At 36.6% G+C, this 16,890-nt stretch overlaps 1 protein-coding gene across 1 annotated transcript; it reads left to right on the plus strand.

Annotated features, from left to right (window-relative positions):
- The first annotated feature begins 8,110 nt into the window (after positions 1-8,110).
- On the plus strand, positions 8,111-15,714 carry ric3a (RIC3 acetylcholine receptor chaperone a). The gene is made up of 6 exons (XM_032559909.1): positions 8,111-10,133; positions 12,064-12,281; positions 12,650-12,725; positions 13,035-13,131; positions 13,626-13,783; positions 13,921-15,714. The coding sequence occupies exons 1-6, from the start codon at positions 10,016-10,018 to the stop codon at positions 14,694-14,696; spliced, it is 1,443 nt and encodes a 480-aa protein (XP_032415800.1). The 5' UTR covers positions 8,111-10,015; the 3' UTR covers positions 14,697-15,714.
- Positions 15,715-16,890: the final 1,176 nt, after the last annotated feature.

Here is a 16,890-nt window from a genome sequence, read left to right on the forward strand (position 1 = left end):
AAACCAGCTCTGAAGTTCTGGCAGCATTCATAGAGGCACTGTGATTTTTGCACCTGTTCTGACCAGCGATTTTACGCTGATGTCCACAGGGGTGCATTGGCATGTTCCATTTAACAACTTTATGTTACGGAGTCATGCTGTGGTTGTGAAAGGGTCACTTCTTACTACATAACCAATCAATGTTTTCAAATGTCATTTTAAGCACAAAATCGCTCCACCAAAGTTCTGTAAATCTATCTGCAGTTAGTTTTTTTTTCACAATATGTTGTTTAGTCCTAAAAATAAATTTCAAGCTAAAGCTACACATGCAGCTGGTGGGATGGAAGTTAAAATCCTGATGTGCAACAACACAGCTGCAATTTTCCCTACCATGCAAAAAATATCACTTTGCCAATGAACGCAAATGACTAAGCAGAAATTTCATATCAACAAAGAACACATTAAAACTATGAACAGCTTTAAGGGAATTGCTTTCATACCCAACAAGGTTTATGTTCACAAACAGCAGTTGTGCCTACCCATACTGTATTCCTATTAAATAGGCCAAATGACATGACATTTAATAACTGATTACCCACATTACACTTTGCACACCAGGTTTTTTTTACTGCCAGATCTCCATGATTTATAAATGATTTCAATAGAACCTGTCTGACAACACGATGGAGGCCAAGAGCACTTGAAAAAAAACTGATCAAGAGCTGATATGAAGAAGTTATGGACAGCGCAATGCACTGTCCAAACTAAAACCTTTCAAATAGTCCCTCTACAACTCAAAAATCACAGAAGAATCCAGAACTGCAGGAGTACATCAGTTAACGCCAGTGTTTATGATTCAACAATAATAAAGACTGAGCAAAAATGGCCTTCAAGGCAGCATTCCAAGGTCAAAACTACTGCTGACTGAAAAAGAACTAAAAGGCCATTTTACATTTGCTAAATGTGCCATAATATCCAAGACTTTTGAAAAAACAAAAGTGCTGTTGACAAAAATAAAAACTGTAATTTTAAAATGTGTGTATCCTGGTACAGTTTGAAATAAACAAACTTTTTTATAAGAACAAAGAAGCAAACAAGTGTAGACCAAAATTCCTTCATAGCGATGTAAGAGATTAATTGCCCGTTCTTGCAAACACCATAACCGCCTTAAAAAAAATCTAAACTACCTCTTTAAGCATAGCAGATGAATACCATTGACCAGCTCATAGCATACAAACATTTCCACAAAACTGTTTATGCTGTCACAGCATTTTGTATTTCACCATATCTGTATAAAAGCTCTACTAAGAAAACAATTTCTGATGTACTTTACCGAGATAAAATTAGGACCCATGTGATGCTGCACAAATGACAGCACTTGTGGTCTAGAGTTATTTACCTCATTTTTGCAGAATTTCACTTCACACCGTAAAAATGACAATTCCTACCTATAGCAGTAATACTTTTATTTCCTAAATTTGAAAGATATTTTGAAAAAAAAAGATAGTGAATTGAAAATAGAAAGTGCACAGTAATCAGCAAATCAGATGTAGGTGTAAAGTGAAAACTCTTTTCAAGTTTTATGTAAACCTGAAAACTGCCACCAGCTGTTAATTTGTTGTCGCCATATATAGTAAAGCTAATCTGAAACAGGTCAAGTTAAAACAATGACATCTGACCAAGAGGTACAATCTTGAACAGTCACACTGCAGTCTCAGCTTCACAATCACTAAATTTCTAATCTTCTTTTAAAGTTTTTTTGTATAAATAAGGGGTGATATTTAGAAAAAAACAAAACTTTAACATCATTTAAAAATTAAAACCAAGAATTTTGGTTTTAACTGAAAGCTATTGGATCTCATCTTAAAAACAAAAACATTAAATAAAAAGCTAAGAATAATTTGCATGTCGCTGCTCAAAAATATTAAGCTGTCTACCTCTGACTGAGTGTTATGACAGTGAATCCCTGTGGGTTCTGGGAATTGCATAATAAGTGGAGTTGCATTTCATTATCTGCATAATAAAGAAATTATGCAATGGTTTAAAGATGGCATAAAAGGCAAATAGAAATGAATGTGACCCTGGGGGAACTATGCAAAGTGTCCTACAATATCTATTCCCAGACTAAATGTTTTCAGAGCAACTAGCATGTCCACATAGTATATTTATGTAATTGTGTGAAAGACAACTTAATGTGATGGATGTCAGAATGGCTCAAATTAATTTGTATTTCTTTATAAGCCATGAAGTACATTAATTTATAAAACCGCTATACCCCTTGAATTTTACATTATGTCACATTACAGTCAAACTTCAAAGTATTTTCCTGCAACTTTCTGTGATAGATCAACACAAAGTAGTGCATAATTTTAAAAAGATTTCTGATGTACATTTTCTTTAGCCATTCTCCCCACCCCCAAGTACTTTGAGGACACTTTTTGTCACAAACACAGTCACATGTTTTCTGCCAGTTTTACACATCAAAGCACCAATGCAGTGAATCTGAACGGTAAACTTCAAGTCCATCCATCCATCCATCCATCTTCTTCCGCTTATCCGAGGTCGGGTCGCGGGGGCAGCAGCTTCAGGAGGGAGGCCCAGACTTCCCTCTCCCCGGCCACTTCTTCCAGCTCTTCCGGGGGAATCCCGAGGCGTTCCCAGGCCAGCCGAGAGACATAGTCCCTCCAGCGTGTCCTGGGTCTTCCCCGGGGCCTCCTCCCGGTGGGACGTGCCCGGAACACCTCACCAGGGAGGCGTCCAGGAGGCATCCTGACCAGATGCCCGAGCCACCTCAACTGGCTCCTCTCGATGTGAAGGAGCAGCGGCTCTACTCTGAGTCCCTCCCGGATGACTGAGCTTCTCACCCTATCTCTAAGGGAGAGCCCAGCCACCCTACGGAGGAAACCCATTTCGGCCGCTTGTATCCGCGATCTCGTTCTTTCGGTCATGACCCAAAGCTCATGACCATAGATGAGGGTGGGAACGTAGATCGACCGGTAAATCGAGAGCTTCGCTTTTTGGCTCAGCTCTTTCTTCACCACGACGGACCGGTACAACGCCCGCTTAACGGCAGACGCTGCACCAATCCGCCTGTCGACCTCCCGCTCCCTTCTTCCCCCATTCGTGAACAAGATCCCGAGATACTTAAACTCCTCCACTTGGGAGGAGTTTAAAACTTCAAGTCTTACTACAAATTCCTAATTGGATTTAGGTCTCGACTTTGGGCCATTCTAACCTACAGTGAAGTCAAAAATATTCATGCTCATAAAAATTTCATTTCTTCCTCAAAGATTAGTGGAAAAATCTTTGTTGGCATTACAGCCATTAAGTCTTATAAATGCTTGTCAGTTTGTTAGATGTTTCCCTTAATATTTTTTGACAATTTATCTTTAGTAACAAGCTCCAAGTTTTGGAGGTTGGAAGGCCTCCTTGCCATCACCATAATATTTAGCTCCCTTCACAGATTCTCTACAAAATTCAAGTTGAGTCTCTGGCTGTTGTCCAATGTTACTATTACTTCCAATCAGAAGAAAAATATTGGTACACTTAAAAGATTACTATAAAACCTTAGCCTTCTAGTAGTAGGTAATGTTTAACTGAGCTGCAATTACTTGTTTAATCCACTTTCACCAGCATTCTGCATCCAATCATCTGATTATCAAAATGGATTTATAACATGAGCTGCAACAATTCAAATTTTAAGCTCATTTTATTGTTTTAGGTCTTTAAACAATTTCCAAGTTCAGTTGATTAACTCAGTTTGTAACATTTAATCAAAACTGCTGTCTGTGTGAATCTTAAAAGAGAAAAAGTGCAATTGACTCACTGAGATGTACATTTTTAGACTAAACAGTAACATTCAAAGCTTTTTTTAAACTGTAAACGCTGCTTGTTAGATCCATAAGCTTTGTTTCCTCACAATTTTATTTAGCTTATCAGAAGAGCTTAAATATGCATAACATTTTGCTTTCACAGTAAACCCAATAGCTACATAGGCTTTGTCATATTTCCTTGTCTTTTTCTGCCATCACTTGCTGTAGTTGCCTCTGCCACAATTCTCTTTTCACCATTACAAGCTTTTCAACTTTCCATCCTCCATCAGTTCTGCACACTACAGATGGGCAGATTGATCCAAAATATTGGTCATATCGATACCAAGTCGATATTAATATCGCATCAATCCTAGCAGGGTAGGAACAATCCTTCAGTTTCATTTTGGAAATGTTTTCCATTGTAGTTTCTCAGGTCTATATTACCCATTTATCTAAAACATTGTTTTGATTTGCTTTCTATTTATAATTTATTTGCACTTTAAGTAAAATGCACACAAGTTTCCCTTGTTTTTCTGTTGTTTCTGTTTATCATGTTAATATTTTGAAGACACCTATAAATTAGAAACAAATTCTGTCCTAGGTTTCAATTGCATAATTCAAAGCGGGGGGGGGGGGGGGGGGGGGGGGGGGAATCACAAAACACCTAACACAAGTGTGATGGTGTATAAAACTTGGATAGTAAAAAGTATTGATATCTTCATTGGTGATAACGTGTTTACTTGGTATTGGATTAGTACCAACATATGCTGTATGGCACACTTCTACTATACACCTGTGTGACTCTCAAGGCTATTTTGTCTACTGGGATGACCAGGCAGCCTGTTGATAAGTTTGAGCACTGCTGCCACCTAGTGACTGGAGGCTTGTTTATTATTCAAGTATGACTAAAGACACCACTCCAGAAAAGTTACCCTGCCTCTCACACCTCCCACTATTTGACATGTGCTGCTGTAAGGTAAGCCTGCAACTCAGTCTTGAGCCTTTTGCACTCTCTTCCCTTTTGTTTTCTTCTAGGACTGCCTGTATCTACCTCAAGTATATACAAGGCACAGTAACAATAATCGGAATCACAATATCAATGTTCTCAGCTTCATTATTATAAATGACTGCTTCAACTAATTTAAATGGGAAACAGTATTGTTTGTGTTGTATATCCACATTCTGCCCCATCTGATGGATATTTACAGGTAGAAGGCTTTTTCTGAACAGCTAAAGAATAGAGACTATAATGAGACTCATGGCAGTTTTTTTTTCCAACCATGTAAATATCACAAAATTCTGAAACTACTGACATAAAAAATGCATGTTTTCCATGTTGAAATAAAATAGGTTTAGTATGACTACAGTCACCAACCAATTTATTAAGTACATTTGTTAATTTTCTTATCTAATGACATGGAGGAACTTTTGGCATTGCATACCTAGATGCAATTAGATTTACTTGCTATGTTCAAACTATGGAGGTATATTTAGTGCAAAATAAACCTTCATGCTCATCCAACTAATCTGCTGCAACTGTCTGATCCTGTCGATGCGGATCCAAAACTACAATTTCAACGGACTCCACAAGCCTCTCTCCCTTTCTCTTACTGGGAATTAAATGAAAACATTACAGCAAAGAATGCTCCAATATTCAATTGGAAACAGATGAAAAGTCCTCAAATTAAATATCACTTAACATTAGTTATCCAACAAGTTTTCAATTGCCAAAAGTACTTCTGTTCATTTACTGGTGAATAAAATATGCAGTATATCTGCAAAACATCAATTGTGGTGGTTTAATTTTTACTAGAACCTTTAAGTTTTAGCACATGAGAAGATATCTGAAAAAAATACCAGAAAAAAAAGTTAAATTCAGCTGCTGAGGAGATTTGCAACAAGGAAAGTCCCAACAATAAAAATTTTAAGGGAAAAACCTTAGCTAAGTCACATGCTATTTTTCAAAATAGCCATCTTCCCAATTTTCTGGAAAGCAGACAAGAGCAATAAGAACCTAAGGAAGTTCTTTACGCTGCTGCAGCAAAGATCTGGAATGGGATGTGTTTGAGTTTGTGTAGCAATTCAAATACTTTTAAATAAATAACCTTTTGAAACTTTTGTCATTTTGGTGTAAAAATAAAAGAAGTTCCAGATAACCAACGTTTCTATCTGGCATTCAGACAGAGGAGTCTAAAGCAGAGTAGTTCTCTCAGATTGATATCTGTGTGTGGTTTAAAAAGCAAGCTTACCATATGAAGTCAGCAGTGATAACATGCTACCATTTGTAAAAGCAGTATGCCTCTGCACATCACTTTCAACTTAGAATATGCAGTACATCTAAAAAAAACTTCATGAAAAGGTTCAACATTTTTTGTAACTCATTTCAGAAATGCATTTCCTACAGTTTTTATGATTGCAGCTTACAAATAATAAAAACCCAAAATTCAGTGCCTCAATAAGAAAGAGTATTTTAAATCAAAAGATTAGGATTCTAAAAAGTATGTCCATTTCTACATATCCAATACTCACTTGGCCTCCTTTCGCTTGAATCAGTGTGGGTTAGCACAAAGGTGATCAGCCTGTGGCACTGCTGAGGTGTAATGGAACCTGTTTTGATAGCGGCCTTCAGGTCATCTGCATTCTTGGTTCTGACGTCTCTCATCTCCTTCTTGACAATACTCCATAGATAGTTTGCTGGCCAGTCAAAAGCAGGAACACTGTGGTCATTGAACCAGTTTTTACATTTGGCAGTGTGGGTAGGTGCCAAGTCCAAATGGAAAATAATAATAATTAAAAAAAAATCAGCATTTCCATAGAGCTTTTCAGAAGGGGGAAGCATGAAATGCTGTAGAATTGCCTGGTAGACTGTGGACTTCAGAAAACACAGTGGACCAACACCAGATGACACAGCACCAAAAACCATCACAGATTGTGGAAACTTCTCACTAGAAGCAACAAGGATTCTGTGCTTCTCCACTTTTCCTCCAAATCCTGGGACCTTGATTTCCAGATGAAAGGCAAACTTTACTTCCATTTTGAACCACAGATCAACAGTCCAGTTCCTTTTCTTCTTAGCCCAGGAATGAGGCGCTTCTGATGTTGACTTTGGTTCATGAGCGTCTTGACATGAGGAATGGGAGATTTGCAGCCCATGGGTTGGATTCATCTGTGTATAGTGGCTCTTGAAGCACTGACTCCAGATTCAGCAACTCCTTGTTAAGATACCAAATGTTTGAATGGATTTTGTTTGACATTTTGTTCAAGACTGCAGTTATCGCTGTTTTTGGTGCTCCTTTTCGTACTTTTTTCTTTCAGTCAACTTTTTAAGAATATACTTGGACACAGGACTCTGTGAACAACCGACTTCTTTAGCAGTGAACAGTTGGGCTTTATATCTCATGGAGGGTGTCAGTGATCGTCTTCTGGACATCTGGAAAGTGTCCTCCCCTTTATTGCTAAATTAAATCTACTACAGCTATTTTTGTGGCCCTCTAGACTCAATATCCTGCAGTCCTAGTTCTCTCCCTGGTGGTGGTAAATACCCCCTCAGCACGTTAATGTTCTGCAGAGGTCTGCTAACGAGTCATCATTTGATCCAGGTGTGTTGAACCAGAGAGAGAACTAAAGCATGCAGGATACCAATTCTACAGGGCAACAGAAGGACAAAATCAAGACAACAGTTGTGTGCTTAAATATAATTTATTTTTTACTCAAATTAAATAACTTTTTATGTGCACAGTGGAAAATTACTTCAGTGTTAAATATTTAAGTTTTAGTAGTACTCATCGAATGTAGAGGATGCCGTAATATTAAAACAGGTTTTTTTTTAGATAGTTTATCAATACATTCTGCAACAACAACCCAATGAGGACAATCCTAATCTTGATGTGTCCCTAAATGAGTTTGACACCGCTCATTTAGAGGCTCAAAACACCTTTGGAAGTTTTTTGTTAATTAGCTGATTAGAGTTTCCATTGTTGAACTTTTTCACAACATTCTAGTTTTCTGAGACACTGAATATAGTTTTTTTTTTTTTTTTTGCTATAATCAAAATGACAAGAAATAAAGGCCTGAAATATTCCACTCCATGTTTAATGAATAATATATTATTCAAATATTAGTTCCAGTTTCTGAAATATTAAACTTTCTTTTTTTTAGATGTACTTGTACAATATATAGCAACTTAACTCTATAACAATTTCCATTAAAAGCTCAGAAACATGCATCAAGTTTGACCGTTCTGTCTGTCATCGTCCTTACCAACAGGAAGCTCATAAACAAACAAAGACCCATCAGTCCTATTTTGATCAATAAAGTTTGGGGTAATATTTTATTCATATTTGCTGAGCAGTTCATAAAGAATGATAAAGAAAGTTGCAAATTACTTCTTTTAAATATAGATGTTAGGCCTTCATCGCAATAGGTTAACACAACCACATGAATTAAATATATTTATATTTTTAAATAATTTATCTGTTTCCAGCTAAGGATAAGAGTTATGTTTGCTTTTGGTGCCTTACTAACCTCACAAGAAAGGTGATAGAAATACACTGACGTTACAAAATCTAAAATATAACTTTAAGTCAACGTGATACCAGTATGACCTTCATGTTTTCCTCTTTGACATTATAAGTTCTGCACTGCTGTGAGGGACTGGCAACCTTTCCAGGACAAAACCTGCTTCTCACCCGATGACCACAGGACACCGGCACCTGCACCTTTATGACCCTGCAAAGACAAGTTACTAGAAACAATGGATGAATCTATGGAAATAAAAAAAAACTTGGTTGTCAAACGCAAATCAAACAATGTAATCTGAACAAAATCTATCTTGTGTCTTACACCAGCTTTCCATGTGATGTTGTTAAAAATGTCTGACATATGTAATTATTACTTAGACCATTTCCAGACACGTCTATATTTAGCAACTACATTAAAAAATATAGTAAAAATTACATTGTTACTTCACTGTCAAGTTGATGAGCGCTTGACTTGAATTTGTGGTATTTTTGTAACTGAATCTGTGGTGCCATCTGCTGGTCTTTGATATGAAATGCACTCCAGAGAGGGAAGTGTTAGGAAGTGTTATGTTCACATTGCCTCATTTAATATTTGTATTCAAAGCTATAAGTTCAGTAACATTTTATGATAACATAATAAATATTTAAACCATTGTTGACTATCACATTACTCTGTTTTCATCACAGACAGTTAAACACTCAGTCATCACTGTTTTGCATTGATTTTATATTGTTAATGTGATTTATTTGCTTCTTTACTTGCTTTTAAGTCAAAACAGAGCATTTACCACTTAAATGAAAATTTTGAAAGTGTGCTCATATATGATTCATTAAAACTAATTTTAATTTAAGTGCTTCTTAATCAGTGTCACTTGGTTCTAGACATCAGACCCCCAACATAGCATGCGATTAATGTTTCCAACACACCTGATTCAAATGAGTGTCTATTTGCAAGGTGAAAATATGAGCTAATCCCCCAGAAAATCATCTGAATCTCACAGAACGGAAATTTTTAAGAGGGAGAAGACCCATGAACCTGAACATAGTCTGAAGATCATTTTTGAAAGTGTGCTCACATCTGATTTATGAAAGTTTGAGAATATAATTCAGCTCAGTCTGAAAACAGCTGAAGTAACATTTTCATTATCCAAGTTTGGCTTGAATCAAGCTTTGAATCATAGCTGAAGAAAAATCTGTTGTGATTTCTTTATAACTTTAACTGATAATTCTCCCCATATCTATATTGACTCAGATGTGCTGCAAATATATCCAAGACTTACCACTGAGTGCAGCTACTCACTTGTTTTTTGCACAAAAAAAAAATTGTATGACCTAATTTGATTATAAGTTTCTTCCAATAAGTTCAGAACATTATTTACTAATAGATTTATAGCACCTTTCAGTGGTCCTTGACTTTGCTAAATTTATGACTGATTTAATAAATTCAACTTGAAGCATTAAATCAAGGGATTGATTGCTTTATTATCCATCTGTGGTAGTTAAAAGTCTATAAAACTATACAACAAGCAGCTGGTTTCTGTTTATAGATTTACAGCCCATATTTCAGACAGCGCTTGAATGCAGCTTCTCTAATCCTCACTAATCTGGATGGAACATCATCACATGAGAGCTGACATCTGGGGACAGATTCTCGCTTTTCTAGTAAAGACAAAATACTGGACGGCAGTCATTTTCTGAGGCAGAATGACCATTACAACTTGCCAGAAGGTTACCCTTATATCATGCTCTGTTCTTTGTGTGTCTCTCTTCCTGCCCAAGATGCTTTTACCCAGAGGAAAAAATGAGAGGGGCCAGTCTGAGGGTAAGGCAGTTTATCAGGTCATCATCCAACCTACTCCATCTTGAGTCCCTCTGTTGTTGTTGTTGTTGTCAGCTAGTACTCTACAGAGACTTTTCCCTACTGTAAATGTGTTTACTGTAATGGTTTTTAATATATGTTCATGTGGTAAGAGAAGTTTATGTGCAGCGCTGGAAAAATAAAGAAAAATGTGCCGCCTAGAGATATCTCATGTTTAATATCCAACAAATTTTATTATCTGGCAACATTAACTTGAGTCAACACAAAAAAGCAGCTTCCAAATGACAATTTTATTTAAAAGATTATCCAAACAAAATTGCTGCTATGGATACCCACCGCCAACAAGTGTGAATAATGTTTTAGTTTGATTATACCTGTTACAACTGGGATTGATTATTGCTTGATGAGTATTCTCTATAATAGAACTTATCTGACATGATGAGGACAAAAAAGATCCCAAAAAGCAACAGATCATGTTCTGATGTATAAAGAAGATATGAAAAAAATCAAAGTCAGTCACCCTGGAGAAGATTATAAAGCCTTTTCTAAAGCATTACAATAGGACTCTAGAAAATGAATGAGAGCCATTCTCTGATCCTGGAGAAAACATAAAGCAGGGTAAACCTGAAAAAGAGAGTCCAACTTTTAAAATTACTCCCGGACCAAGATAGCAACTCATATAGCACCTCACGATATAACTCAAATCAATATTTAACACACATCAGACCTAATTTGCTTCAGGTTAGTTCAGAGTTCATGATAAAACAAAAAGGAGACAGGGCAAAAAAGCTATGAGTCCCTCCCAAACAACTGATGATGCCCAAAAGTTTTGGGAATTAATTTCTAAAATTAGATACGTTTTTTTATTTTTTGCAAGGTGCACATCCAATTACCTCTGTTGTTAAAGGGTGAAAGGTAGTTTCTTTATTGATATTTCTGAATTTTTTTTTTGATTGATGATCATTTATCTCAGACAGACATTTCACCATCAAAACATAATAATAATAAAGACTTTCATGTTTTCAAGTGAAAATGCAATACCTTACTATCAAATGTACATACTCATATGCATGTAAATACTCCACTTATTCGGTAACTGAGTCTGAAAAGGAGTATGATGACGTTTAAGTTATATAATCATACCCCTTTTCCATTCATTAATTCATTGCATAAATAGTCTTCCTGTTTCCAGTATCCTTTAAAAAAAAACCAATAATAATAATAACTATAATAATATTTCCTGAACCAGATGAAAGTAATACATACACCCATATATATACATATTCATCTACCAGCATATATACATAAATAATATATACCTATTTACACACCCACATATATTTACACACACATACACACACATGCGGATCTTTGTGACCTAAATCCATACTGACTCTCAGCGAGTAGTTGGTGTTTACTAACAAATCTATACAATCTAGCAACAAATATTTATTCCAAAATTTTGGAGAATTGTTGAAGTAATGAAACAGGCCTGTAATTTGTGAAATGATGTCTATTCCCAGATTTATATAGTGGGGTTACTTTTGCCGTTTTCATTTGAAATTATGAAGCACTTGTTTAAAATATTACAGCACCACATCTTTCATTTTAACATTTTGCATTTTAAATAAGCAGCTCTTATTGAAAAAAATAAAACTAGAAAAATGTAGCTTGGTTTTTATGAAAATACATGTATGAGTAATTACTCCTACATATATTTTATTGAAGGTTTACTGCAAAATGTCATTTCAAACATGCCTGAAAAAGAGAATGATAATATAACTATATGCTGACAATTAACAAATCTGCAACTTTCAAATTAGCTGGTTGTGTAAACAAAAATCATTAAACACAAGTTTAAAAAGAAAGTTAGAGTAATATATGTTAAATAAATTCAAGCAGTGTTTGAGTGATTGTTTTTTACCTCCTGCAGTTGGACCTGGGTTTTACCCTCCTGGGATGCATCAGCTGTCAGTGTCAGACGACCCAGAGCAGTGGGAAGTGGATTCTTCTCGCTCCCTCACACACACTGTTGAAGCCAGGGTTAAAGTTCAAAGTATTGGGTGGGGCAAGAAATACAACCTGATGGCTCAAGTCATACCCACATATGGCTTTGGGATTCTGCTTTACATCCTTTATATTATGTATAAGGTAATCACTGCAACATACCCCTCTAATTGGTAGATTATTGAGTGTGGGATGAATACGCCTTATAATGATTCTTATATTTTGTTATTATAAGTATAATAACTTATAATAGCTAAATATTTAGTTATTATTTAGTTATGAGTATTATAAATATAATAACTAATAGTTAATAACTAAACTATCATTTTGTTATTATAAATATAATAACTAAATATAGTTATTATAAATAACTAATTAACTGAGTAAATATACTCAGTTAAATGTACTCTTTGCTGTCAAAGCGATTATGAGTTTTATTTAAACTATAAAGTGTAACAAAAAAAAGATGCTTTGCACAGCCCTAGTAATCATAACTGTATGTTTGTTCACAGCTAACATGTAAGGGAAAGGTGAATAAATCAGGGATCTATTCAACAGACAAGACAAAAACCACATCGAACACAAGTGGTAAGTTCTTTCAGACACAGAAAGTGTTTGTTAGCTTTGAGTGTGGCTCAGACTTTTTGTTTGGTAGTTTGATGGTGTAAATTTCACATGGGAGAGTTTTGTGTGTTTTTTATTATTATTATTTTGTTCTTTTAAGAGAAATATTAGGAAAAACCAAGAGCACAAGAAAACTGCCAGAATTAATTTTGAAAGCACATGAAAGTGATCTTGATTTTGTTTTTAATCATTTGAAATGATTTGTAAATTTTGTGTTTTTTATTATCACACTGTTTATTTATATTAATCCCTGTATTCTCATGAAATGTTTAGCTGCTGATTATGAGCTTGCCAGGCTTCAGGAGAAACTTCTGCAAACAGAAATGATGCTAGACAGGATTGTCTCAGGGAGGAGTCATTGTTCCTCAAGGTAAGGAGCTTCTTTCCCCCAGAACATCCATTAGTCACAATTACAATCAGCATATTGAAAATGATTGAAACATATTATTTGATGGTAGACTAGGCTAAAAAGAAAAAGCAAAAATTGAGAATGAAAATAACTTCAAAAGTAGTAATATTTTCAACTAGAAAATATTACTACTTCAGTATCTCTGCTACTTTACAAGAATAAATTCCTTGTAAAGTAGCAGAGCTGCTGCGCCGGTAAGCAGTGCACTTTCTATGGCGATATTCAGTTAAAAAACAAAAACAATAAGTGGGTAATCACTCACTCATGAGCCTCAGAAGATAAAATTGATATTTCTAAAATAACTCACTTTTGGGAAATCCAAACTGTTGAAGAATTTATGAGCAAAAATGCAGCTTGTGTACCTTATACTGCAGTTTTGTAAAAACCTGACAGCTAGCTCTTTATAAATAGTCATGTTGCCTGAGATTCTCGAGTTAACTTGTGCTGCTTTATAGTGGCAGAAAGCGAAAGAGTAAAACTTCAACATCAAAGAAGGAAGAAAAACTCCTGAGGCAACTCCGACAGATCACACTGCTGATGCAGGAGGGCCGTTTGGAGGGAGCCTCTCCCGAGATGGAGGCTGAGGAGGTCCCCTACGGTGCAGATTGGGAAGGTATGTGCTCAAGTATAAATCCTCAAGCTCCTCTAATAATTTCAGAAAATATGTTTGAGGAGCAGGGCTTACCTCCAGTGAAACCGCGAGCATTTTATTTATGTAAAGCTGACTATTTCCATGCTCCTTTAACACAGGCTATCCAGAGGAGACTTATCCAGCGTATGATGATTCCTGTGATAGACATAAGTATGAGACTATTAAGCTGGAGGAGAATCCCAGCCAACCCACTGCTGAGGCCCTTGCAGAGAGGATGGAGCAGGAAGAGGAAGAGATCATGGCCAGGAAACTCTCCATTGTGGAAGAGGAAGATGAAGAGGAAGAGGAAAAAGGGGAAGAAGAAGATTTAGATGAGGAAGAAGAAGAGGATGAATTAGAAGAAGTTGGGGAAGTAGAAGAGGAAGCAGAAGAGGACAAAGAGCTTGAATATGTGGAGGAGGAAGAGGAGAGGAAACAGTTGCTCATTCCTGCTTCTCCTGGTATTGGCAGAAAGCAGGAAAGAGTTGGTTTGGAGGTGAGCAAAGAGTTGCAACAACACAGCGGAGGGAAGAAGCAAATAACCTTCAGTGAGAAGAAACACGTGTTCCACTACCCCAAAGAGGATACCTACGAGGAAGAGGAAGAAGAAGAGGAGGAGGAAACAGAGGATGAGACAGAGGAGGATATAGAAGTAGAAGAGGAGGAAGAAGCAGATGATGATGATCCTCTGATGGAGGCAGAAAGCCTGCAGTTTAGTTGTGAGGGCTCTTCAAATCCAGAGGAACAAGCAGAGGAAGACGAAGAGGAGTATTTGTTAACTTTGGGACCAATGGAAGATGAACATCTGATTCAAGCAGACGTCCCAAAAGAGGTCGGACCGAATGTCCTGAGGATGAGAAACAGAAGAGAAAGAGAAAGTTTTACAGCAACCTAATTCTGCCCATGAAATAATCATTATCCCTCACATGTTTAAACCACCAAAAATCAAACTTATTTGAGAAACATCATCCAATGATAAAAATGTTGTAAATGGTTTTCTTTTGTTCACTGTAGAAAAGTGTGATCAAATTTATTGATTTATGATGACTGAGCTTAAAGACCTGTCATATAGGAAAATGTATTTTGTTATTTTTCTAGTTAAATGTAATTAATTTAAAGAAACTAAGTGTGATTACTATCCATTAAATTCTTCATAATCCATCACTAAAAGGAAGAAGGAACATGTTACATACCTAATTTCTATTTTGAAATACTTTCACCTCCGCTTGTTTTTGTCACTTATCACTTATTTGAAACATTGTTAATTCCTTCTTTCACATATTTCTCATCAACAGTAATAACAGAGAGCAGAAGTGTTGCTGTAAATGACACTTATCAAGCAAGTATCATCACTAACAGGGAGTCTGAGAAACAAAACTCTTGTAAAAATGCAACACTCTGCTGACAAGTACATGTAACACATTTCAGAAACAAGCTTAATAAAAGAGTAAAAGTCACCACATTGCATAGGATTTGAAGTCAACATCCTCATAACACAAAATCCAATCCACCACAGATTGCTGGGATCTTGACTGATGTTCCTGCTTTTTTGAGAACATAAGATGAATATTTGGCTCCCCCTTATGGTTTGGTTTAACTGAGCACTACAGATTATCCCAACTCCTCACTGAATTGATGCACCTGCAGGGAAAATCTATCAACTGTCTTTGCTGCTAAGCAGCAATAACACCAAAGACAATGGCCACGACTTAGTGAGAAACACATGATTTTTTTTTTTCCAAGTAATGACCTAATTCTCAGCGTGGAGGGTAATATTTTTATAAATACTAGAAAGTACTATTTTGTTTGTTTGTTTACATCATGTTTGTTAAGAAAGACCTGTGTCATAGCTTGTTTGCAAGTATTTAGGTATGTCTACTGACATTTACAATTAAACCTGTAAGTGTCCACCATCGATTCCCATTGTGCACCTTAAAATCATCATATTATTATTCTCACCTGTGTTCTTCATACTGAGGCAATTCATTTATAGTCCACTCAGCAATTGACTCCAAACTTGGAGCCGCAGAACTTGTGTCCTTTGTTTTACATTTGTCAGAAGTCAGCAAACCAAAGTGTTCTAGTGTTTAGCTGGATAATAAACAGTTTGCTATCCACTTTACTCCTAGCCCCCATGACGCTTTGCGGGATTTATGAGCGCGACTTCCGCCGCAAACCGGAACTGCCATTTGTTTACATGTTAGCAACTAGCTAACTGGCTTTCGTCAGAGCTTTTAGGCCATAAACTATGTGGGAACACCAGCTATCACAGCTTAATTGTGGCAATATTGTTATACCGCTACATGCAAGTTTTGCGGGGAGGGATGGCGACTTGAAGAAATGGCCGCAAATAACCCGCACTAGCATATTTAGCCACTTCACTGACTCAGTTGCTTCGGATGCAGATTTGGGTTTTCTTCCCTTGGCTTTTTATCCACACAGTGAAACGAGCATACATAAAGCATTTTGGGTTCTCTGTTCAAGTTTATGATTTTTAGCCTAATTCTTTTAGTTTCCTCGTCTGTCGGTAGGTGATGAAAACTACCGCTTATCACAGAAACTCTGCCTTTTTGTTTCGGGAGCACGTTCAAAACACACTTGCTGCTGCAGCCACAAATTAAACTTGGTCTGATTATTAGAGTGCAGCCACGAAACGCAGAAGGGCATCTTACGACACTTTCCAGTGGCACGTTGCTCTCTGTAACAGGTTGATGTGTGATTCAGTTCGGTTCCAGTCATGTTGGGGGTGATTATCAGTATTGGTCTGAAGCGCAGCAGCTCCTGTCATTTCTCTGCTGATCTGCAGTGACACTCAGCAACGGAGAACCTCGGGGTTCTGGTTCTGATGGACAAAGTAAACCCAGATATTTTATTTTGTCTTATAGTAATGGCCCAAACTATAAAGTTCAGGAAGTGGTCACACTTGCTGCAGGCACTTCCTGAACTTTATTATTTTTTAAATTCAAATGAAAATTCACATCACACCAAGCTAATATTATGTAGTTCTGCTGTTTTATACGGTCAACAAAAAAAACTGCAGCGCAGACCTCTGACCAGCTTCGCTACTTTTCTCTTGTTTATTACTGTCA

This window comes from Xiphophorus hellerii, chromosome 4, assembly GCF_003331165.1.
Source record: "Xiphophorus hellerii strain 12219 chromosome 4, Xiphophorus_hellerii-4.1, whole genome shotgun sequence".
NCBI lineage: Eukaryota > Metazoa > Chordata > Actinopteri > Cyprinodontiformes > Poeciliidae > Xiphophorus > Xiphophorus hellerii.

What these genes read in the sequence shown, in the direction of transcription:
- ric3a (XM_032559909.1), top strand. Translation starts at nt 10,016, where the DNA reads ATGACCATTACAACTTGCCAGAAGGTTACCCTTATATCATGCTCTGTT. An exon ending in TGAGAGGGGCCAGTCTGAGG is followed by an intron (nt 10,134 to 12,063) that starts GTAAGGCAGTTT and finishes TACCTCCTGCAG; the next exon opens with TTGGACCTGGGTTTTACCCT. An exon ending in AACCACATCGAACACAAGTG is followed by an intron (nt 12,726 to 13,034) that starts GTAAGTTCTTTC and finishes TGAAATGTTTAG; the next exon opens with CTGCTGATTATGAGCTTGCC.